The sequence below is a fragment of the Saimiri boliviensis genome, chromosome 10 (assembly GCF_048565385.1).
Source record: "Saimiri boliviensis isolate mSaiBol1 chromosome 10, mSaiBol1.pri, whole genome shotgun sequence".
Taxonomy (NCBI): Eukaryota; Metazoa; Chordata; class Mammalia; order Primates; family Cebidae; genus Saimiri; species Saimiri boliviensis.
The window spans coordinates 24,431,334-24,454,913 of NC_133458.1; the positions used below are offsets into that span (position 1 = coordinate 24,431,334).

The window sequence follows — 23,580 nt, forward strand, 5'->3', positions numbered from 1 at the left end:
TAAGCTTCTTCATGTATTTGAATTTGGTTATTTTAAATGCTTGGGTGGAGGCTGCATGGGGATTTACTTCTTTACCTGCTTTTTTGATAGGTTATGGGCCAAGATGATTTCAGCTGTTGACCCTTGTGGCTATATGTTTCTATTTTTTAATTATTTCATTTGGTAGAAAATAATGTCAACTAATAAAAATACTGTTTCTAACTTAGACAATTCTTGTCACTTCAGACTAAAGCAAGCCAGAGAGCTAGACCAAGAGAGGGCTGCTGCCAATGAGCAGTTAACCAGAGCCATCCTTCGGGAGAGGATAGCTGGTGAGGAGGAACGCGCAAAGGCAAAGCACCTGGTGAGTATTAAAAATGTAGGAGAAATTTTCTTGCCTACAAGGAAATCTCTGATGTTTGGGAAAAGCGAAGTGCTGTGTGCCAGCTTTTAGTGTTGATAATATTATTCATGTTCTCTTTGCTCAGATTTTGATTTTTGCCTTTTACAAGTAGCATGAAGTTTAGGTTTAACCATCAAGGACATTAAAGACAGGTAACTCTGGAAGTGTTGAAGTAAAGACCAACACACAGACATACGCACAGTTTTCACGCCTGAAGGATTGTGGTCTGTTTGCTTCTTTTCTCCTTTGCCTTTAGTTTTATTGCCTTTGAAACCTCGGGGGTCAGCAATCTAGGCTGCTTTCTCTCGTTGCTGGCAACTACCAGATGTTAGTTTGGAAGATTCTGGCATAGGTGAGTAAGGTTTGATCAGTCACTCTCTGGGGTTTAGGGAAGAGGAAATATAGAGCCAGAGCCTTGGGGAACAGTCTTTTCTAACAGAATTTTTTTAAAGAAAAATATTTTTTAATCTTTTAAAAGATTACATAGATATGTTTTTTGTTGTTGTTGTTGTCTTTGAAAGGATTATTGACAGACAGAAGAAAGTTTAAAAGGCACCCATCAATCTGTCTGTCTTTCTGATACAACCATGATTTACACTGGTGTGTGTTTTTCTCCAGATTATTTTTTTCCTGGACTTTTTACTATTGAAGAGTTTAGAGAATGCTGTATATGGTGTTAAGCCTCATGAACATTTTCCTGTGTCACTGAACATTTTTCTGAAATGTAGCTTTTAATGGCTGATACTATTCTGTCTTTTGTATTCAAGATAATTTATTAAGCAATTTCTTCCTGTTATTTAATAGATAAAAGTGGAGCTGCTCTGGTTAAAACCTGGAGTGTTGAATGCTTAGCTCCTACTTCAGCCTTCCTAGAAACCCAGATGTAATTCCTTGGAACCTTTCGTCTTCATTAGAGCACAGTTGGGAACTTACTGGACAGGGAAAATGGGACCATGGAGTGGAGAACTTTGAATGCAAGAGTGAGGGGAATTTTCCTAGTCCCGTAGGCAATTGGGAAACACCAAAACTTTATAAGAAAAGGGCCAATTTCTAGTATCTCCCATTCTTTACCTTGGTCATTTCTTTGAAAGGTTAACCCATGACTAGCTGCAATAAAGACCATAAAAGGAAGTCCATGTATAAGGAATCAGTTTCTTCCGTGACATTATCTGCGGTCCAGCCTGCATGGGCAAATAGTGAAGCCAGAATAGAGGTGGTAGACTAAGAAAGAAATGTCAGTGGACTGACTGGCAGCTGCCCTGAGAACAGTACATGTATTCAGTGGAACTAAAGGAATAAGAGAGGTGGAAGCAAAGTCAGTCATTGTGAAAGGGGAATAATTTCAGAATTAAAGACAGTAAGTTTTGAGTAATTCAACTGAAAATTACATCTGTTGTACCTCTAAGCTGAAGGATTTTTTGAGGAATTTGAAAAAATGTCAGGTCAGTGGGTGGTTGAAAGGTCATTTCCATGCATATTAAAGACATCAAATTTGGAATTTGGAATAAGGATGTAGTGGAGGGGGTTAATAGCACTCATGTTTGAGAGAGGTGCAGCAAAATTCTTAGTTTCCAGCGGGCAGAAGAATACTTTGGTTGGCATTTCTCTTTGCCTCCAAGCTTTTACCCTTTTGAATCTTATCTTTGAAACACCCTTTCTCTACCTCTTTTTTGCCTGAATTTGGACATACTATCTTGTTCTCTTGGTTCATGGAGACAAGCAAGATTCAAAAACTCAAAAAAACTCATCAAGTGTATACACACACTTGGCTTAGACATAAAACGAGTTGTCACAGAAAAATGCGAAAGTATCAAAAGGTTTGTTACTCAACATAACTAAAATATTAAGCAACATATTTTGATTGGAAGAGCATATCTGCAGTCCGATCTCTCTTTTTTACCTAACGAATCTTGTCTATTGTTTGTCTTTATTTACTCACAACTCCTGTATTTCAGCATCTGTTGTAATATTGGCCAAACAGAGCCTCAGAGCATTTAGGGAATAAATGTAAAATTTATGCCATAGGATGGCAGCTGATTCAAAGAGTCCCTTCCTGCCCAGACATTTGCTTGGTCTGCCATGGCCACAGCAACATGGCTGCCTATGGCATTTAGTTACCGGGTAATTCCCAATGTGTTTGCCAGATTTCTCTCTTTATTTTTGTTATTTGTTATTATGGAAGACATACATATTTATGGGGTAAAGATTAGAAAATAAATACAAAGAGATACTAAAATCCCTCAGTGTACCAGAATTCAGAGATAATTACTGTTAACATTTTGGTTCATTGTTTTTCTATTCCTTTTCCTTCCCATGAAGTTGGTATAAAACATTTGATTTTGTGTGTATAACTGTATTTCTCTGAACATAGATAGTAGCATTCCCCTTTTTTTATAGCTCTTACAATAATCTTCACATTAAAACATTTAGGCTGTGTGGTAAAAGTTTTTATACCAATAAATATGTTTTTGTGTGGTCGCATTTTAATGGTTGTCTTTCACTGAGTTTTCTACTAATTATTAAATTAACACAAAAATATAGAACATTTGGAAAATATAAAAATTACAAAGAAAATCAGTATTACTCTAATTCTGTCATCTGTCATTAATGTAGAGGTATAAAGTTCTTCCTGCCTTCCCCGTATGTATGTATTTTATGCATGCTTTAGGGTTTCAGATTATGCATTCCACCACCCTCCAAACCAGTATTGTGTGGTCTGGACAGCTTTTGCAAGCCTGCTGTTGTATGTTAGTTCCTCAGTCCCCAGCTGGAGAGGTGGGCATCTTCATTACCCATAATTGATGTGGGAGTCACCCCAAGAAGGTTAGCATTGCGGCACTGTGTGTGGAGGGCCTGTATTGCTGCCATTCTTAATTCTAAGATGTGGGACTCTTTGAGTGATGGCCAGACATTGCTTCGTTCCTCTTTATTTAGAACTCAAATGTTGCAGCCTGCAGGGAAAGTAAAGATTGGGTTTCACACATATGAAGTAATTAAAAAGTTGTCTTTCAGGAGAACGGGGGTGAAGGCAGGGGAGCTGATGTGATGTTGGGACTGTGAAATAAAATGATTCCCACCCCTTACCTCACACCCCCCACATCTTTCTGGCTCACTAACAGCTGACATTTAGGTTTCTGTCTCCTTAGATGTGAGTCCAGGCTTTTTCTTCCCACAGTTGTTTTAGCAGCTAGCTTTATTGCAGCTCTTTGAAGGCCAAAGTCACGATGGCCCTGTTGTTGAAGTTTTAAAATAGGATCAGATCAAAACTTTCCCCTTTGGAAGAATTGCTTTAGCTGGGGAAGCTGTTAATCCCACTCTAAATTCTGGAAGAGTACCAGCCCCTTCCTCTACTCAGCACTGAGCGGTGCCAGCATTTTAATCAGTTGACTTTATCCAGAGGCTTTGGAAGAGGCAGTCTACTGATAATGATTTTACCTGCATGAAAATGCTAAAAGCAGCTCACATTCAAAATATGCTTCTTAGGAGCAGGAAAGCATCTCTGTAAAGAATGAAGACTGATTAAAAGGACAGGACCAAGGAATTTGTAAAGTTAATGCAACTGGATTATACATGTATGTTAAAGATCTTGTATATGTAATCTCATATTTGCTGTCATTAGATCTTTTTTGAAATTGAAGAATAGTAGGTTAGTTTTTCTGACTTTGCAATTATATTTTCTTTTTAAAATGCCATTTAAAATGTTGACCCATTCTTTTTTATGTCTTGTTACATTATGCTGGTTTAATTTTAGATTTTTTTTAATTTTTAATTTTTTTATTATTTAAAAAAATTTAAGTAGAGACAAAGTCTTGCTATGGATCTTGAACTCCTGCCTCAAGTGATCCTTCTGCCTTGGTCTCCCAGAGTGTTGGGATCATAGACATGAGCCACATATTTCTTGTTATCATCACAGAACTATGTAGTATTTTCTTTTTAAATCTAAATGTTAAAATAAGTCTCAGTTTACTTAGAGCAATATTTACTTCAGTATTCTGGAGTTTATAAATGTACATGTGAGATAGTTTCGTTACTCTTTGGACAAATGTTTTATTGAGTGCTTACTATGAAAAGTACTATGTTAGGTACTAATGATCTATAAATGAAAGACAGAATCCTGTCCTTGAGCAATAAAATGTGGAAGAAAGATACATTTAAAATAATGTTTAAAAATGCGAAGTCTGTTATAGAGCCATGCTACTTATAGTCTTGTGAGACTTCTCACTTTTGTGAAAGCCAGGACTTTGCCTTTCTTTTAACTAATTGCTATGTTTGCATGCATTTATTCAACACCTAATAGAGTGCTTAATATATGCCAGTGCTGAGCAAACAGTAAGCAGTCAATAAAGATTTGTTGATTGAATAAATGACTAATTGAATCTACCGAAGCCCTGTAAATAGGAGGAGAGGAAATGGGGAAAAATAGAGAAGATTTTCGGGAGAAGGGACCCCTGAGCTGAATCTTGAAATATGAGTAGGATTTGCTCCCAAGGTTGAGTAGTGGGTTGAAACAGCCTCGGGTATTGCAGGCAAAAGCATGGAAGCATGGGGACAGTGGGATACTACTAGAAGTTGCTGAGTGAAAAGCCTTGTGGCAGTTAGACGGTAGCTTATTCTTTAACTGTGTGTGTATGTGAGTGTGTGTGTGTGTGCACGCACATGTGTGCAGGGGGTTCATAACTTAGCCCTTGTCTGCATGGCCCTAGGTCTTGTTTGTTGTAGGTACCTGATTGCCACAAAAAGTCTCCTTTGTCAGTCTTATGGTCTTTATTTTAATGCTGGTCAGTGGTTGTTTCTAAACTGCAAAAGAGAGGGTGTATAAAGAGACTTGTCTGACTCCCTGTCCCTTTATGGTGGAAAACCCATTTTTTAAGTTTCTCTGAGGTCCCCTTGGCCAAGAGGGTGTCCATTTATTCAGTTGTGGGGCTTAGGGTTTGATTTTTAGCTTACACTCTAATGAAGTTTGAAGGGAACAGCAGAAGAGGAAATGGCTTGAAGCCTAGAGACCAGTTAGAAAGCCCTGTGTTAATCCAGGTGAGAACAGGTGGCACCTGAATTAGGGCATGGAAGCAGGAATGCAGAGAAAAGATGAGGAGTAGGAACTATCTGGGAGGTAGTATTGCTAGGATTTTAGGTTGAAGGGTTTAGAGAAACATCAAGGCTAACTACAAGCAACGTTTCTAGTATCAGCAACTTTACATCATTTTAAATACAAAAGTTAGCAAACAATGTAAACTATGTCTTGGACTAAGCATATTGTGAAATCTGACTTCAGTGTATTATTGAAGAAGGTCCTGGCCTATGATACTGTACCAGTTGTTCTGTTCAGATCTTGGCAAGAACATTAGTCTGATCATTAGATATTTTTGTTCCTTTCTGCATTCTCCTTCATCACACATTTATTAAACATCTACTGTGTACTAAGTGCTACTTACCGGGGATGCAAAGATGGATTAGATCTGGTGTTGCTTTTCTTCAGAGTCTGCAGTTAAGTGTCAGGTTTGTGGGGAAGGTTATTCTTGCTTTGTATGTTTTGTCTTAACTTAAGCTATAATTTTTGAATTTATAAAACCTTATACTGTTTAGAAAAAAAAAAACACAGTTAAAAAAAAAGGTGGGTGAATGCATAAATTTAGTTTTTGCAAATTTAAGCGACTGTTTCTCCAAAATGTTACTTTTCATCCCCAGTTTGCCTTTTGTCTGAAATGCACCAGTGAAGCAATCAAGAAGAATTGATTAATTTTGTACTGTGTACCTTTCAATTCTGTGTGTTGTTTGTGCTTCAAACTGTGACAGTTGAAATTTCTTGGTAAAAAAGAAAAAGGTTTTGAATTTGGGGTATAGAGAAAAATGACTAAATTAAAGGAAGCACCACTGCTGTCCAAGGGAGGTTCTATCCAAGGGGGAGAGGATACAACTGGGGTGGTAATTTTGAAATGATCGACATGGTTCATGCTCAAAAGTTTTGTGTAAGAGAAGAGTAAGAGTGATCACTTGGGGTTGTTAGTATCACTAAAATTAGCCAGGTGATTGAAGTTGCAGTGTAAGCAGTGGTTTCCTGGGTTCTTTTATTGGGCATTTAAAGACAATTTTAAAAACAATTTCACTTTTTTGGGTGCAATTTAGTACTTGGATTATAAGCTCTGTTAAAACTCTGTCTCTCTGGTTATGTATGTTGTGTACTGGTTTTCTTGCCCTAGACACTAACCTCCAATTATTTGGATATGTATAGCGTATTATTAGTTTGCTTTGAGTTCCAAAAATGAAGTTAATGAGTTTGAGCTTTTGCTTTTGACAGCGGTTGAAATATGGCATTTCCACATTATATTGAAAGGATCTGGGTGATTTAGGTATTAGACATTTTTCTCAGTGTTATTGGTGAGAATGGGCTCAGAGATCCATCTGCAAGTCTCGTTCTTTCTGTCTCTTGCTCCCTTAATAGCTTACCAGGAAATTCAAAGGAAAGTATCCCTCACGACAGGTGAGAGCCTCCTGTGCATTTGGACTTAGCAAAGCTAGTAGGGTTTCTGGGACAAAGCATTTGGATCCTGTTTTCTCCTTTGTGTTCCTGGTTATCGGGTGTGGCCTCTACCTCCTGTGTGTTATGGCAGCATTATTATTATCAGCTGGAATGCACATACAGCCTTGTGAAGAGATTGTGAGCCACATTTTCTGTGGAGTAGCAGGCCAGCTTCAGGTATGTTTGCTACTGTATTGGAAAAGGAGAAATGTGTTTTGTTTCAGTTTGCCTGCCTAGGCTGTATGTTAAGATCTCAAAGAATGAATAGGACTTGAGATTACAGATTTAAACTTTGCTTGTATCCGGAAAACTTGCCCAGATGAATAGATTTCTCAGCTGTACATTGTCAGACACCCTTTCTTCATCCAGGTTGGCAGAAATGCCTAGGATCTTTTTTCTTTTCTTTTCTTTTTTCTTTTGAGACAGGGTCTTGCTCATTCCCCAGGCTGGAATGCAGTGCAGAATCATGGCGCATTGCAGCCTCAACCTCCCACCTCAGCTTCCCGAGTAGCTGGGACTGGAGTCATGTTCTATCATGCCCAGCTTATTTTATTTTATTTTGTTTTTTTTTTCTTTTGTAGAAACAGGACTTTGCCATGTTGCCCAGGCTGGTCTCAAACTCTTGGGCTCAGGAGATCCTCCCTCCTTTGCTTCCCAAAGTGCTGGGATTACAGGCGTCAGCCACCACACTTGGCTGGAAATACCTAGGATCTTAACATCGCCAGATTGCCTCCCAGAAGCTCAATATCATGCTGACTAGATACTGAGTGACCTGGACGTGGAGAACAGTGGAGTGTCCTAGTCCTGGAGATCTCACTGCCGAACTGGGGGGGCCTATCCAGCGAACATGGTGTAGGTGTGACTGCAATTTCCTTGTGATGCCTTTCACCAAAGAACTGTCTCAGACTGCCTGACCTTTCTGACAGTGATTAGGAAAGAAGACAGCACAGTTGAGCAGAATGCTATTGATGTTTTTGGCAACAATTAGTCATATTTAAAGATAGCTAGGGGGAACAACTCTGCTTAGAATGTGTTACCATATTTTCTTTCTAAGTATGCTTTTGAAAATTCTTCAAGTTACTTTGCAAACCAGTTGGTTCAGGGCAGTTCTTGTTGAGTGGTGTCCTCTGTGTTAGCCATAATAACTTATTGACATTCTATCACTTGGGTCATTATGGGTGTCCAGGTGAGATATGGAGAGCACTGCGTAAAAGTCCGTAGGCAACTAAGGTGCAAAGAGCCGGTTATAATTCCATCTTTTTATAATGACCTCACATTTATTGTGATCATATTTACTTCATTGCCTAGTCTGAAATGAACTGTCATTAACACCTTGGAATTTTATTGAACTGACATCATAATCTCATTTCCTACTAAAGAGGCTAAGAAATATGGCCCTTTGTATTTGTTTTAACCTGTAACAAATTAAAAGTTAAACATCATCAAGTCTGTCAGTTCTTAAGAATCCCAAGTACATGTTTTGCATATTATGTTTTGAATGAGAATGTAAGGCAGATGAGCTCCTTATATTCTTACAGTGATCTTTCCAGGTCGTCTTCATGGCAAGTCACACAACTGTCAGTTCTGATACAGTTTTTGTGACTTGCTTGCAATCTGTTGTGCATGGATCTGCTGTTTAGCGAAGTCAGTAGTACATTGAACAGCAGTATTGTTTATTATGTGATATACTATGTGATACACCGTGTACAATGAGGCCTGCTTCATTTTTGTTTATTGGATGTTAAATTTTTCACATTGTCGAATATCCCAGCTCTGTATTTCTTTTAGGTATCTCTGTTTTTATTGCTTAGATGTGATTCTTAAATGGCACTGAGTTATGCTTTTTCTGTGTTTCTTAATGTTCTGACCTGTGCCCTGATTTGGGGGTGAGGGTAGTTGGCAGCTATTTCATGTACCTGAAACTATTCCCCTAACCATAAAGATATTGGCCATTTTGTTCCAATGTGACTCACTCTACTCTTTTCTCTACTAACTGTAGTTTAAGGATGACTTCTCTTGAAAATACCAAGGGGCAGAATTACCAAATGAAGTAAGGGTTCCATTCTCTAGAGAGCAGGAATCTGTTTACAAACCTGCAGTATTTATTACATACCTCATTTAGCCCATTCATCATTTTAATAGAAAAATGAGTCCTTTTAGATGATTCTGAAATAATTCGAGGTAAGCTACATTGCTGCAGGCAGAATATGATTTACTCAAGACAGCACCATGCTATTTTCAAAAAAATACAGTGGAATGATCTGCACCAATAATTTATGATTACTTGAGGTAAACTTATCAAATATCTTCATTGTCATAGAAATTTGTTGATTAGATAAAGCATTTAGAGTTTTCTAGCTAGCTTTTCCCTCTTCTTCCATGTTTTATGACAAATGGTTACAAAGTTTCATACTTAACTTCTGTCTGTTTCAAACACTGACTGTAAATTTAATTCCAGATTTCTGTTTAATATTTTCTTGATAAGAAAGAACACCAGTCAGTGTCATGGTCCAGTTTAATTGGAGATTATAAAACCTACTCATATACATTTTCTGCTTAGAAATTAAACTTCATCCACTTACAGTTTCTTTAGCTCAGTGTATGCACGTATTTTAAATCCTATCTTATCTATCCATAGGTTACATATTTGACTCTCAGGAACACAGCTAACTCATTGCCTGGAACCATAGCTCTGAAACCCAAAGGCATCACAAAGTGATTCTAGCTAGTGTCTTGAAGCTTATGAGCTTTGTTGATAACCAGCATCACAGTAAAAGCAATATTTGATTTTAGATTTAGGGTTTTTTTTTTTTCTTTTTCCCCCATTTAACTAAGAGCCTTTAATTCTAGTATCTCCTTGGGTGTTTGAAATGGGTAGGTCAGCTATCATTCATTCCTATTAGAGATGATACAGCAAACATTGAAAGAGACCGTGAAACTGAACGTTGCACAGAGATGGAGCCAGGGTCACAACTCTGTTCTCCTGTGCCTAGGTGATCTTATGTTGGGCACAATTTAGCCTATTTAGTTTGTTGTTGTTGTTTGTTTTTAACGTGTAATAGATTTGATTTATTACATTAGAATGAGTGAATGGACTTTTAGGCACGTGGGCAAAGCAGAAATTACTGCAGATGTAAGTAGAAAAAGCAACTAATCATCATGCATATGATGTACACTCACAAAAGTAAAACACCACACACACACACACACACACACAGACACACACACACACACACACACACCCACTCACCCACCCACCCCATGGCATTATGAGCCTACTCAGCATAGAGACAGGCAGCCTTAACCACTGTAACAGGCCTTGTGTGTTCTTGCTTAGTGAAATAATGTATGCACAATCATAATACTATTGGGGATTGAGAATAATCTGTTTACCAGCATGGATAAGAAATATTAGCACTACCATTTCCATCTAAACCATTTGCATTTAAAAGCTTCTGGCATGTCAAGCCGTAAATTTCAGTATTTTAAAAAAAAAGTTTCTTACCTGATTCCCTGTATTACAAAAGATACTGGTCAAAGGAAATGCTACTTGCTTACTTTCCTTAAGGCATTTTTGAATGTTCTTATTTAAAGAAAGTTTGCCATGGCCTGTCATACTTGGGAGAAGTGGTTGATATAGACACAAAAGGAACTGGTTTGTAGAAATTATCCATTCCCTTGGCCTCAAAGGCATACTAGCATATTAAGGCAAAAACTTTCTCTTCTTTTTTTATTTTGAGATGGAGTCTTGCTCTTTTGCCCAGGATGGGGTGCAATGGCGTGATCTCAGCTCACTGCAACCTTCTGCCTACTGAGTTCAAGTGATTCTTCTGCCTCAGCTTTCTGAGTTGCTGGGATGCCCAGCTAATTTTTCTATTTTTAGTAGAGATGGGGTTTCACCAGGTTGGTCAGACTGGTCTCGAACTCCTGACCTTGTGATCTGCCTGCCTTGGCCTCCCAAAGTGCTGGGATTACAGGTGTGAGCCACCATGCCCGGCCCTCTCTTTTTTATGTCTAACGTGAAGTCTTTATTTGTGGAGGAGGTAAGAGATGATTCAGTTATTTTTCTTACTTTGGATAATAAAGAAGCATTAATCTGGGAAGATGCCTGTTGAGATGAGAGGTAGGCTTGCTGCACTAGAGTATTTTTAGGAGTAAATGTGATACACGTTAGCCGTGTCTGCTTTACTCATGCAGTGAAATCAATCAGTTATGTATTTTCATTGAATTTTAAATTTAAAAGGATGGTATTCTGTAGGTTTGTTTGTAAAGCCAAGCTCAGAATAGAGTTAGAAAAACTATGCCATTGACCATTTTTGAGATTTGTTAAGTTTAAATTAAAAAAAAAAAAAAGGGAAACAAAAAATTGGGGATGTAGTTATATAATTGTCAATGTATTCTTCAGTTATACTTTCTAATTCCAAGAATGATTCTCTTGCCAGTAGGTTAACTAATGTATTAAAAAATTAATTTGTTTCCAAAAAATAAGCTGTTTTCTCATCGCTCTGGTAGAATGATAGGAAAGAGCTGGTAACTGATTTTACTTTATGTCTACTATTGCAAAAAATAAAAACTGAGTATTAACATTGCTAGATTATATACGTGAGTGTGTGTGCATAATTGTGTTGCATAGGGTAAAGGTAGAGACATTGTAAGAAATAAGAATTTTAAAATTCCTCTCTTAAACTTTTTACTTTGAAATAATTTTTAGCTTACAGTAATGCTGTAAGAATAGTACAAAGAGCTTAACTCTGATTCATCTATTTTTAGACATTTACCATACTTTATCTATATTTATATATATATTTGGAGGAGGGGAATCATTTGAGCATGGGTAGAAGATAGCACATTCACTTACCTCTTAATACTTCTGCCTCTTCAAAATCAGTGTTTCTTACGTAATCAAATCCAGTTGTCAAAATCAAGAAATTTAGCATTGATGACTATTTTAACATTTAATCCAGATTTTAATTTTGTCAGTTATTTCAATAATGTTCTTTATAGCAACTATTCCTCTGGATACAGGAGACATTCTAGGATCATATATTGCAACCATTATAGTTGTTGTGTCTTAAAACTCCATTTTAAACATGTTTTGCAAACAACAGGATTAAGATGAACACTGTTGACTTCAAGTGAATTGCTGTTGTCATTGCTAGAGTTTTAGTAAGAAGAAAGTGGCATGGGCAAATAAGAGGTGAAGAGTTTGATTCAGACCTGTAGATTAATGTTCCATGTTGTAGGTGAGTTGAGGAAAAGTCTGATCTGGAAATTTTCTTTTCATGAACTAAAAATGCTTTCACTTCTGTATAGATCCAATATCTTCAAAATGCAGCAGACATTCAAGTTGTGTCTTTAAATACTGTTAGAGAGTAAACTCTTCCTATTCTTCGACAATTTTTGAAGAATAATTTCATCTGAAATAGCCTTCTCTCTGTCCCTCCACCCTTCCCTTCCAGATACGACTCCATGTAATTTTAGGCAAATTGCTTCCCTTTCTTTACGCCCTTTGTTTCTATCTTTTAAAATGAGGACAAGGTCATTAGTGAAGTTCTCTTTCAGGTCTCTTACCTTCATGAATAAATATCTAAGTATAGGAGTTCTTAGAGAATGCAAAGTTCCATATACATATAAATTGAGTTTTTATAAAGTAATTTTGTTTTATGAATAGGTTACCAATTCTAGGAGTCACATTTATTTTAATTTTCTTTGGTTATTAAAAAAGTCCATTTTAGAAAAAGAAAAACAGTTAATCTTGAAAGCCTCTATTTTCTTGGTTAAATTGGATTTTTGTTATTGAATACTTATTCTGATTAGTAGAAGTGATTTAGTCACAGGCCAGGCATAAATGCTTTTAGACAGTCACTAAATTGAAAGTGTCAACTTGAGAAAGGGATCCTTTCCTTGGAAATGGGAGCATGGGATCTTTCTGCTAATATGTGTTTGTTGGCTTAGAATGAAAACTCAGAGCTTTGTTAGGAAAATAAACTTAAATTGGCAATAACATGAGTGTGAACCTGGAGGGCATTATCCTAAGTGAAGTAAACGTGATACAGAATGACAGATACTGTATGATCTCACTTACATGTGGAGTCTAGAAAAGTTGAACTTATAGAAGCAAAGAATAGAAAGGTGGTTGCCAGAGGCTGGGGGCTGGAAGAAGTAGGGAGATTTGGTTAAAGCGTACAGTTTCAGTTGTAAGATAGATGAATAAGTTCTGTGGATTGAATGTACAGCATTGTAACTATAGTTCTACAGTATTTTTAATAAAACTGTATTGTATGCTTGAAATTTGCCAAGGTAAATGGATCTAAAATGTTCTTAACCACATGCGTACATCGTGTACACGTACACACCCAGGTGTGAAATGATAGATGTGTTAATTAACTTGATTGTGGTAGTCATTTTATATAAAGTTATCATGCTGCATACCTAAAACATATGTAATTTTTAATTGTCAATTGCACCTGAATAAAACTGAGAGAAAATAAAGAACCAGTGGGGAAAAAGTAATTAAGTGACCCAAATTTTTGTATCATAGTGGATTAAACCCGTTTGCTATCTCTAAGCTTAAACAAAGATTCATCTTTCCAAATGCTTGATTATTTTCCATTTCTTTCTTTAAATCATTAAAAGTTGGGTCTTTCTCTGTTACCCAGGCTGGTAACAGTGCAATCACAGCTCACTATGGCCTTGACTTCCTGGGCTCAAGTGATCCTCCTGCCTCAGCCTCCCAAATACCTGGTATTACAGGTGTATACTCCCATGTCTGGCTAATTTATTTTTTTATTTTATTTTTTATCTTTTGTAGAGATGGGGTCTCACTATGTTGCCCAGGCCGATTGTGAATTCCTGGGCTCTATCAATCCTCCTGCCTAGGCCTCCCAAAGTGCTGGGATGACAGGTGTGAGATGCTGTGCCTGGGGCTCTTTTTTTGTTTGTTTGTTTTGGCCATAGAGTCTTACTCTGTCACCCAGGCTAGAGTGCAGTGGCACCATTTTGGCTCACTGCTACTTCTGTCTCTGGTATTTAAGCAGTTCTCCTGCTGCCTCCTGAGTAGATGGGACTACAGGTATATGCCACCACAGCTGGCTAATTTTTTGTAACTTTAGTAGAGATGGGGTTTCACCATGTTGGCCAGGCTGGTCTTGAACTCCTGACCTCAGTGTTCTGCCTGCCTAGGCCTCCCAAAGTGCTCGGATTACAGGCATGAGGCACTACGCCTGGCCCCGTTTGTTAATTTTTAATGTGACCATTGGATCTTCTGCCTTGCTCATTTCTGACATTGTTTTTCTTCCTTTCTAAACACCTCCTTGCTTCATGTTAAATTTTCAGCATATGAACAGTGGCATCTTTAGAAAGTTTCCCATCATTCCCTGTCATGCACAGGTGACAGAAGAATGTATGGTGCTTCAAACTGATTATTTTTTACCTCCTTGATGAACTCAATATATTATAAAGAGTGGCTCAGTTCCAGCCCTGGAGGCATCAAAAAGAACAAGTTCTAAATAACATCCTCCTTTAGAATGCAGCATATTTTAACTGTATCTCTCCATCTTGCACATCACCACTTCCAAGCTCCATCTCTAACTGTACATATGCTCTCTCTGTGTGTTATAATATTGCTTTCCCCATCCTCTCTTCTTCTCTCTCCTCTCTGAATATTTTTTTTGTGAGTCTTGGGAACATGTACACTGGGCCCGTAGAGTGACACAACAAAAGCAGACTCTTGATGTAGTCGGGTTTTGTCCTTGTAAATGACATGGTACAAATGCATGTGGTGGATTAAAATATGTTCACCCTGACAGAAATCTTTTCGTTTAAGTGAAAAAGCCTCCGTCAATTCTGATTGCAACAAAGGTTGCTGCTGCGAGTGAGAAGGACTTGCCAAGACTGCAAGTTTTTCAGGCTCTGTTCTGGAGATACATTTGTTACTTGGTTCTTAGCTTTGACTTGGTTATAATCTTGTCTTGGCATGCTCTCTTTCCAGAATACACCAGTTTTCATTTTTCTTTGGCCTTTTCTCAAGATTTATGAAGGGGGTATTTAGCTTTTTGTGTGGCAAAGTTCCCTAATCAATAATCGTAAAATAACTAGAAATTGATCTATGCCAGCTGTAAACCCATCCATGTGTTTCTCTCCCACAACCCCCGACCCCTGCTTTGTTTTTGAGATGGAGTTTTGCTCTGTCGCCCAGGCTGGAGTGCAGTGGCACGATCTCGGCTCACTGCAACCTTTGTCTCCTGGATTCTGCCTCAGCCTCCTGAGTAGCTGGAATTATAGGCACCTGCCACCACATCTGGCTAATTTTTGTATTTTCAGTGGAGACAGGGTTTAACCATGTTGGCCAGGCTGGTCTTGAACTTCTGACCACAAGTGATCCACCCACCTCAGCCTTCCAAGGTGCTGGGATTACAGGCGTGAGCCACCATGCTTGGCCCCATCGATGCGTTTCAATTATTGTCTGTTATCCTTGAGCAACTGTACATAAAATATTTTTGTCCCCACATCACTGAAGACAGGACAGAAGCGAGTGACAGACCACCACCTATTAAAGGAACACTCTGACAGTGCTCACAGTTTGATATGGCTGTGGACTGTTTCTCTAGATTTGTAATACATACTTTGCAGTTGAAATGTGAGCATAGCCTCATTTGGGAGTTAGAGCTTGTCCCGGGTGTAGGCAGAGTCATGTGATTTGAGACTACTGCCAGGTTATGCCTTTTCAAAAATAGACTTTTCACTGATTTGGCATGGCCTCCCCTTTCTTCTGTGTTTGGCCTGAAATTTTATTTCCCTCTCTCTCAAGATAGCATGAAGGGCAAGAGTGCTGGAAGTGCTGGAAGTGTTGAATTTGGCAGGACCACCATTGATAATACACATATGTTGCCTGGGCAAAAATGATGCTGGTTCATACTTGGGTTAGAAGGGCACACGTTCTCTTCCTCTCGCAGTTGTGGTGATAAACTATTAGGTTGTCAGATGTTATTTTGCTACCTTGTCACTGTGGAAATTTCATAAGGCCTAAGCTTCTAGCTGGGCAGAGAACTGTTATTTTGGGACTTAGTTGTGCTCATGGATTGTGGTAAGACACTTACTCGTAAATAATTTAGAAATAAGAGAGAAATAGTGATCTTGGGTTAAAACTTGAAATGTTCTCAGTGGCTGCAGTGCAAGAATGGCCTGTTGCTGATGGACTGTATTCATACATCTGAGGAAAGGATGTGCCAATTGCAGTCTTTAAAACACAGTTTTAAATAAAAACCAAGTAACAAATATATCTCCAGAATATTTAATATTGTGGGACATGCTTGCAATATGATGTTTAATAGAATAAATATCAGGATACTCTTTAATATCTGTATATCTCCACAGGTGAAATTCTTAATAGTAAGATTGTTTTTTCTTCTTTTCTTTTGCTTATATATATATTTTTTTAATCATCACAGCAAGATGTGAGAATTGTTTTTCTTACACTTTAAAAATGCTTTTCTGTGTTTACTCGAGTCTCTGAAATGAATACGTATTAATTTACAAAATACATTTTCAGCCATTAATTGCTATTTAGAAAAGAGTTCAATGTATACAAAGAAAGAAGAGATTGTGAAAGACAAGGAATAGTTGTTCTCTTCTGCCCTGGTGTAATAACTCTGGCCCTTGTAGGTCTCTGCCTTTTGTGGAGATGTTCATAATAAGCCCTCTTAACCTCATGCCCGTCATACATTCTGGCCGTAAATCTTACCAAATAACCATCCTATTACAATTTAGCTTTCCAGATACTTGGTCTGCAAAAAGAGCATGCCTTAGCAGGAGGTCTCACATGCCTGTTCTTTTGGGCAGATTTAATTCTTATTTTAGAGCAATAATTTGGCCCATTGGTTGATTCATAAGTCTGTGGAAATGTCTCGGCCTATCGACAAACTAGTCTTCCAGATGTGCAATACTAAGGTCACCCAGAGTAATTCCTCACCTTTTGATAGGTGGCCTGAAGTTGTTTCCAGTGATAGCTCCTGTACCATGTGCCAGCTGGGCTTTTCATTTTCAAAACTTTATTGAAGAGAGAAAATTGAGGGCTGGGTATGGTGGCTCATGCCTGTAATCCCAGCACTATGGGAGGCTGAGGTAGGCTGAGGTCAGGAGCTTGAGACCAGCCTGACCAACATGGTGAAACCCCAGCTCTACTAAAAATACAAAAATTATTGTATTATTATTACAGTGGCACAAGCCTATAATCCCAGCTACTCAACAGGCTGAGGCAGGAGAATTGCTTGAACCCAGGAAGCAGAGGTTGCAGTGAGCTGAGATCGTGCCACTGCACTGTTGCCTGGGTGACAGAGCAATACTCTGCCTCAAAAAAAAAAAAAAAGGAAATAAAGTTAAGAAGGGTGTGCCCCAGGGGGTGTGCCCAGGGATGCCCATTGGGGTGAGACCCTCATCAGATTGGAGTCGCGCAGTCATTTCCCAGTTTTGCTCCACCATTCTATTGCTATTTTAGGGCCCTAGTTCCTTACTTTCCTTTTTCTTGGAGGTCGAGGTCAGGCACCCTTGGAATAGACAGGGTCAACTTACCTTGCACAAACACTGTGCTCCTTATCAGACCTTGGAGAGATCTTATTGAGTCACCCTATCTAATGTCTACCTTCTGTTTGTGAAGAAAGGCCAAGGACTTTTGGGAATAAACAGAGTCAGAACCAGCCTCCACGTCTCCAGGTTCCTTTTCTAGGGTGTTTTTCAGTCTTTGTGGTGGTTTTCAGAGAGGCTGTCAGGATTGCTGGCAGAGAACAAGAAGGCAGGGATCTTTCTGCACATGTGGGCTGGCTTGGGATTAGTAGTTCCACCGAGGGTGGGGAGGCTCTCCCCTTCTGCTGGGTAAACACACAGAGGGCATTTAGGGTAGATCGCTCTTCAGAAGACGTATGGAGATGTGTGTTTATTTTTGTATTCTCTTCTATTCTCTGTCTAATATGTTGCAGTTTTCTTAGTGGCCCTTTCCACCATTTACCTACCTCCTCATCTAAGAGCCTAAGTGGCTGGGCAAAGATTAATGACATAACTTCCTAGATAGTGAAACTGATTCTTTATGCTGTAATCTCTCTTGAATGATGAGGAAAAGGCCCAGACTATTTATCAGTTATCCTCAAGACCACTATTATACTGAGTGAGATAGTGAGTAAGTATCTCCAGCCTCTCTGTGCTCTTACTTGAAACAAAGAGGCAGAAATACGGTCACTGAATGCAGAGAATGATGATCATTGATAGACCTCATTCTATCATTATAATGACATTATATTGTACTTATATGGAATTTTAATAAAGGTCTTACAATTTATAACATGACTTGCCTATCATAACCAATGCCCATTGTTGTAGCAAGAGTGGACTTTTTCTTCTCGCTCTTCTTTATGTCTGTACTCATGTGTGTTTATGTATGTATTTGACTTACATTTTCATTCATTCAAGAATTATATATATATAGGACGCACTGTACGCTAGGGACTGTGGTCTATATGCTGGATATACATAAAAATATATGTATAAAACATCTTTGCCTTAATAGAGCTTATATTTTCAGTCAGAAAAATTGGTATATACCATGTTTAATGCTGATGCCTGAAATAGGGGATTAGGCAGAATGGGACTGGGAATAAAGGAATGAAAATAGTTAACTCAGTATTTAATGCTGTAATTTAATTTCTTGATAATGATTTTGTGCCACTCTATACCTGTAGAGTGCTTTGTAATTATTCAGGGCACTTTTACTTTTTTTTTTCATTTTGGACAGTTTTGACCTGAGTCAGGAAATAATGCTTTTAAAAACATTCTTTAAAACTAATAAATTAAACACTAGGTAAATACATCAGCTTAATATTAGATAAATCTGTGTAGCTCAGGGTTTTCCAGAGAGACAATCTTTTGTGTGTGTGTTTGTGTGTGTGTGTGTGTGTGTATGTGTGCGTGTGTGCACACACATCACAGAGATTGATCAATTGATTTTAAGAAACTGGCTTATGTGATTGTTGGGACTGTCAAGTCTGTAATCTTCAGGGCAGGCGGAGAGGCTTCAGATTCAGGGGAGACTTAATGCTGCAGTCTTCAGTCTAAGGCAGAATTCTCTCTTCCTTAGAGAACCTTAGTCTTTCCTAGGGACTTCAGCTGACTCGATGAAGCTAGACAAAGTTTTCCCCTTGGTGCAAAAATTTAGTCAGGCTCTGCTGAGTCCTTTCTAAATAGGCTGACCTTGGGTTTCCCTCTTGTAGAATCCACTTTGAGCAAGAATCCTGCTAAGTCAGTTTTGGGAAAATCCCCTAAGGTTGTTATCTGACCACCTTGGATATTATCACCCTGGCCTGCCTTCAGCAATGATCCTATTAAGTCAGCTTAGAAACTCCTTATCCATGATGTTTCCTCTTGATACTTTTCCATTCGCTAACCCTCACCCTGCTCCTTGGTTATAAATTCCTGCTTTTCCTTGTTAGAGTTAGAATCGAGCCAGTCTCCCCGTCTGACTGCAAGATCTCATTGGATTTGTTCCCATACCCACTGCCATGGCCCCTCTTGAATAACATCTGCTCTGCTCTCTTAACAAGTATCATGAACAACTTTTTCTTTAACAGCCCCATCCATATTGTAAAAGGTAATGTCTTATTCAAAGTCTGAAGGTTTAAATTTTAATCATGAAAAACCAAAAAACCAAAATCGAAACCCAGCTAGACTGGTATTTGACCAAACATCTGGATATCGTAGTCTGGTTGATGTACATTAAATAACCTTTGGGAGCAATTGTCCCCACTTTCTAGATGAAAAAACTAACAAGTACTTTTTGCCCTGCATTCTGGATGATGTTGTAGAAAGCTAAGGAATCATGTTGGTAACATGCACACCAATGGCTGTAGAGCACAGAGGTGTTTGCTTTGTTTACGATCATGGGTGTGAGTCTTTTCTGCATAGGTAGGGAAGAACAACAGTTGATTGAGGAATGTCTTCCAGCACACTCCCCAACACACACACACACACACACACTCACACACCAAGGGAAAAAGACTCCTTTCCAGCTTGACATTGTTGGTGATGTGCCCAGCTACGCAGTGTGATAGTTTGGAACTTATAATTTCCCTGGGCTCAGCCCAGAGGCCCATTTAGAGAAGGACCCACACTGACTCTTCCCCAGTTGCAGTTACCATTTTTGATGGCTTCCCACTTTGCAGTTCTTTGATGTTTTTGCTCAGAGAGGAAAGCTGTCTCTGTGGTACATGGTGTGGCCCCCATTTTTGAGGAATTTTGTGGAGGGCATGGAGCTGAGGTACAGACAGTCTGTGTTCTGGGTTGTGTTTTATCTGAGTAGGACCGCGATGACCCTCCGTCAGGGCATGCTATATGGAAGTCTAGAGGTGCAGGCAGATGACGAGGGATGTCCGCTGCATACAGAATGGAGATTTCTGTTCTACTCGGCCCCTCAGTGGGACAGCTGCTGTCCTGGTAGCTTTTCTGGGCAGGATTTTGTGGAATGTTGGGAATTGCACCCTCTGAGGAATTGAGCCTGCCGCTATGGGCTGCCCTGAACATTGTAGAGCCGCTCTCTGAACATTGTAGAGCCGGTTTTTTGCTGAGATGCTGAAGACAGCACAGGTGAGGGCTGTGGTGGCACCAGATTGGCATTGCCACGTGCCTTTACCTCTCAATTACTTCTCCAAAATTTGTTTCTGGATGGTTGCCTGAGGTTAATCCCTGACCCTGTCTCCACAAAGGACATGGATTCTGCCGGCTGTGACAGTCTCTTCCACATTCTCCTAAACTGTCAGGAAAGCAAAATGTGTAGCGTCCTGGCCATAAGCTTCCTCTTGTAACAGGGCCATGTAATAGGACATAGGTGACAAAATGTTGCCATGCCTTGATTCATTCAGTAGGATAGCAGGCCGTGGGCTTTGTGCTCGTCTGCACCAGGTGGTGTGTCAGAAGATGGGGACACAAGATGGAGCATAGTCCTTGCTCTCAAGAAGCTTAGAGTGGCTGTCATATGCACCAAAGCAAGATAGACCCCTGCGTACCTCAGAAGTGTGCGGCGGGCCTGCTGCTGTCCTAACCCTCCTCCTGCCTGTCCCTCTGCCTGGGACATCCTCCCCTGCTTTCCACCGCGCCTCTCAGCCCTCTTTTAAACTTTGCTTTTCATTTCAACTCATAGCATAAATATCTACTTCTTCATAAAGCCTTCCTGATTTCCTAACACAGAAATGATCACAGTCTTCTCCATATTTTCAGACTCTTTCATGACTCTTTTATGGCCAGGGCAACCCGATAATTTATCATCTCAACTGGGAAAGTAAAAGGAGACACTATTAATTATATGAGGACAACACACATAAACTGGGATGTTCCAGGCAAACCAAGACATATAGTCATCCTACTTATGACCTTTAGTCTTGTTTAAGTAACATACAGTCTCGCCCGGTATGGCCATGTTCAAATGTGAAGCCCATTGTTGGAGTGGGAGAGGCAGAAGTTACTTCTGTTTGTATTTCCATACTGGGATTTGCATGCAGCAGGGGCTCACTAATGCTTCCTGAATGGAATTTTTGCAGTTCACCATATATGTCCTAAGTTGAGCAGTCCTGCTGGGACCTCCAGGATAGCTGGCAGGGAAAAGAGAATCAGTCTGAATAGGCAGAGCTGGGGCCAGCCAGGCTCAGCTGTGGAATGGCTCCGTTGAGTTGTCCACTGGTCCAGTCTTGGTATATTGGCTCTTTGGTTGCATGATGGGGGCTGTATTTGGTCAAGCTGAGGCCAGATGTGTTCTGTTAGGTGAGCATGAAGTCAGGGCATCCCTTAGGGCAGTCTGGAGGATGATGGAGCTGTGGTTCCTGGGTGGACATGAGAGCCTCTTTGCGGGGAGAAGTAGAGCCTCCCTGATAGTAGATAGGTGACAGGCTCTGTTTCTCCATGCTGCTGCTGATACTTTGCGTCTTCATTACATCTCAGTACCTCCTGGCAATATATTAAATTCACAGCATTGGAGAAGGTTATAATCACTTAGTAAGGCCGCAGAAAGTTATGTAGAGTGAAGGACTCTATAAGGCTCGTTTTATGGACTAGTTGTCACCGAGGAATTTCCTTGATGAAGAGTCTAGATGACATTAGTTCATGGACTTTTACATATAAATGAAGGACTTGCTGTTTAAACAGTCCTTTTCACTGGCCAGAGTAGGCAGCTATTGGCATAATGAAGTGAGGTGTTGAATATAATATCGAATTTATTACCACATGGTTCTGAAATAAGTAAATAATGGATACATTGACTTCCACTTAATAGATGGCTGTAAGAGACATCTTTAGAACACTTCAAAGGTCTTTTTAAAAGTGCAGCATTTTACTGCTACCTCCCCTGTTGTCATAATTCTTTAGTGCCTTGGGGCCAACTCCCATTGGAAAGGTGGACACTTAAAATCCTTTTGTGGGTAATGAGCATTTGGCTTTACTGCAGCCAATAATTTAGACTCCAGTGGAAAGTTGTTAGTACAAACTTTTGAGCCTACAATATTATAACAGTTTTTATCAGACACCTATGATCAGCAAACTCTATATGGCCTATGTTTATTGTATTTGCTATGAAAGTGAACTTCCCATCTGTCTATTCAGGACTGGCTTGAGTGTTTTCCTTTCTTTAGTTAAAAATCCCTTAGGCTTGATATTAACTCTTTAGATAGGATTGTTTACTGTTTCATCCTTTCATACACTTACTGTCCTTCACTGGCTCTTATAAAATCTATGGCCAACTTTTAAACTTGTGAATTTTGTGCCAGCCTCGTTTTCTTCATCAATTGTGGATACAGGTATAAAAGAAAGAGCTGTGTATTTTTATGGTCGAGGATCTCAAGTCTGGCTGGTCATTAAAGTCCCTCTGCTAAACTTTTAGAGTGTATAAATGCCCCAGTGGATTCAGACTTGCAGGGTGGGACCTAGGCATGTGTATTTTTAAAATATGCCATTCTAATGCTTAACCCTCGACGTGAAAAGCGGATTAAGGACATGAAGGAGACAAGATGTCATTCACCTCCTGTTGCTGACTGGCAGCCCAGAGGTTGAGACGGCTTTGGTCATAGCCTAGCAAGCCCACTGGTTGGTGCCAAGGCCTCTGTGCTCATAGGCACTTTCAAGACTCCTCCACATTGTATGATAGGGAAATCTGTATTAAGCATGTATGTAGCAGTCATGCTCTTCATATATTTTTTAGGAAAATATTTCTATTCATCTTTCCTCTTGATGCCACCTTCTTCCTATTAGGTCTTAGAGAAGAGAGCACTGACTTTAGAGACAAAAGATGTAATTTATGGGTTCTTCAACTAATGAGCTTGTCATGTTTAGCTAGTCACCTCACTTATCTGAGCTTCAGTTTCCTCTTCTCTAAAATCAAGATGGTATTTTCATTATAGCTTTCTTCGTAGGATCAAATGAGGCAATGTATTAATATAAGCAAGCACTTTGTAAAACTACACATACTCTATTTCTTGATAAATATATTTTTGATATCCAATCATGTAGCTTAGCGACAGGTATATGTTCAGGGAAATGCATCATTAGGCAATTTTGTTGTGTCAGCATCATATGATGTACTTACACAAACCTAGATGGTATATCCTACTACATACCTAGGGTATGTGGTATAACCATGCACAATCACCATCCAATA

The 23,580-nt window shown here is 39.2% G+C and overlaps 1 protein-coding gene across 2 annotated transcripts in view; it reads left to right on the forward strand.

Annotated features, from left to right (window-relative positions):
• Nucleotides 1-23,580, forward strand: part of CHCHD3 (coiled-coil-helix-coiled-coil-helix domain containing 3) — a 293,060-nt gene that overhangs the window by 103,229 nt on the left and 166,251 nt on the right. For both annotated transcript variants that reach the window (XM_010342955.3, XM_039472913.2), the window contains exon 4: nt 226-343. In XM_010342955.3, coding sequence (XP_010341257.1) covers nt 226-343 — 118 coding nt within the window. The remainder of the gene's footprint in view (nt 1-225; nt 344-23,580) is intronic.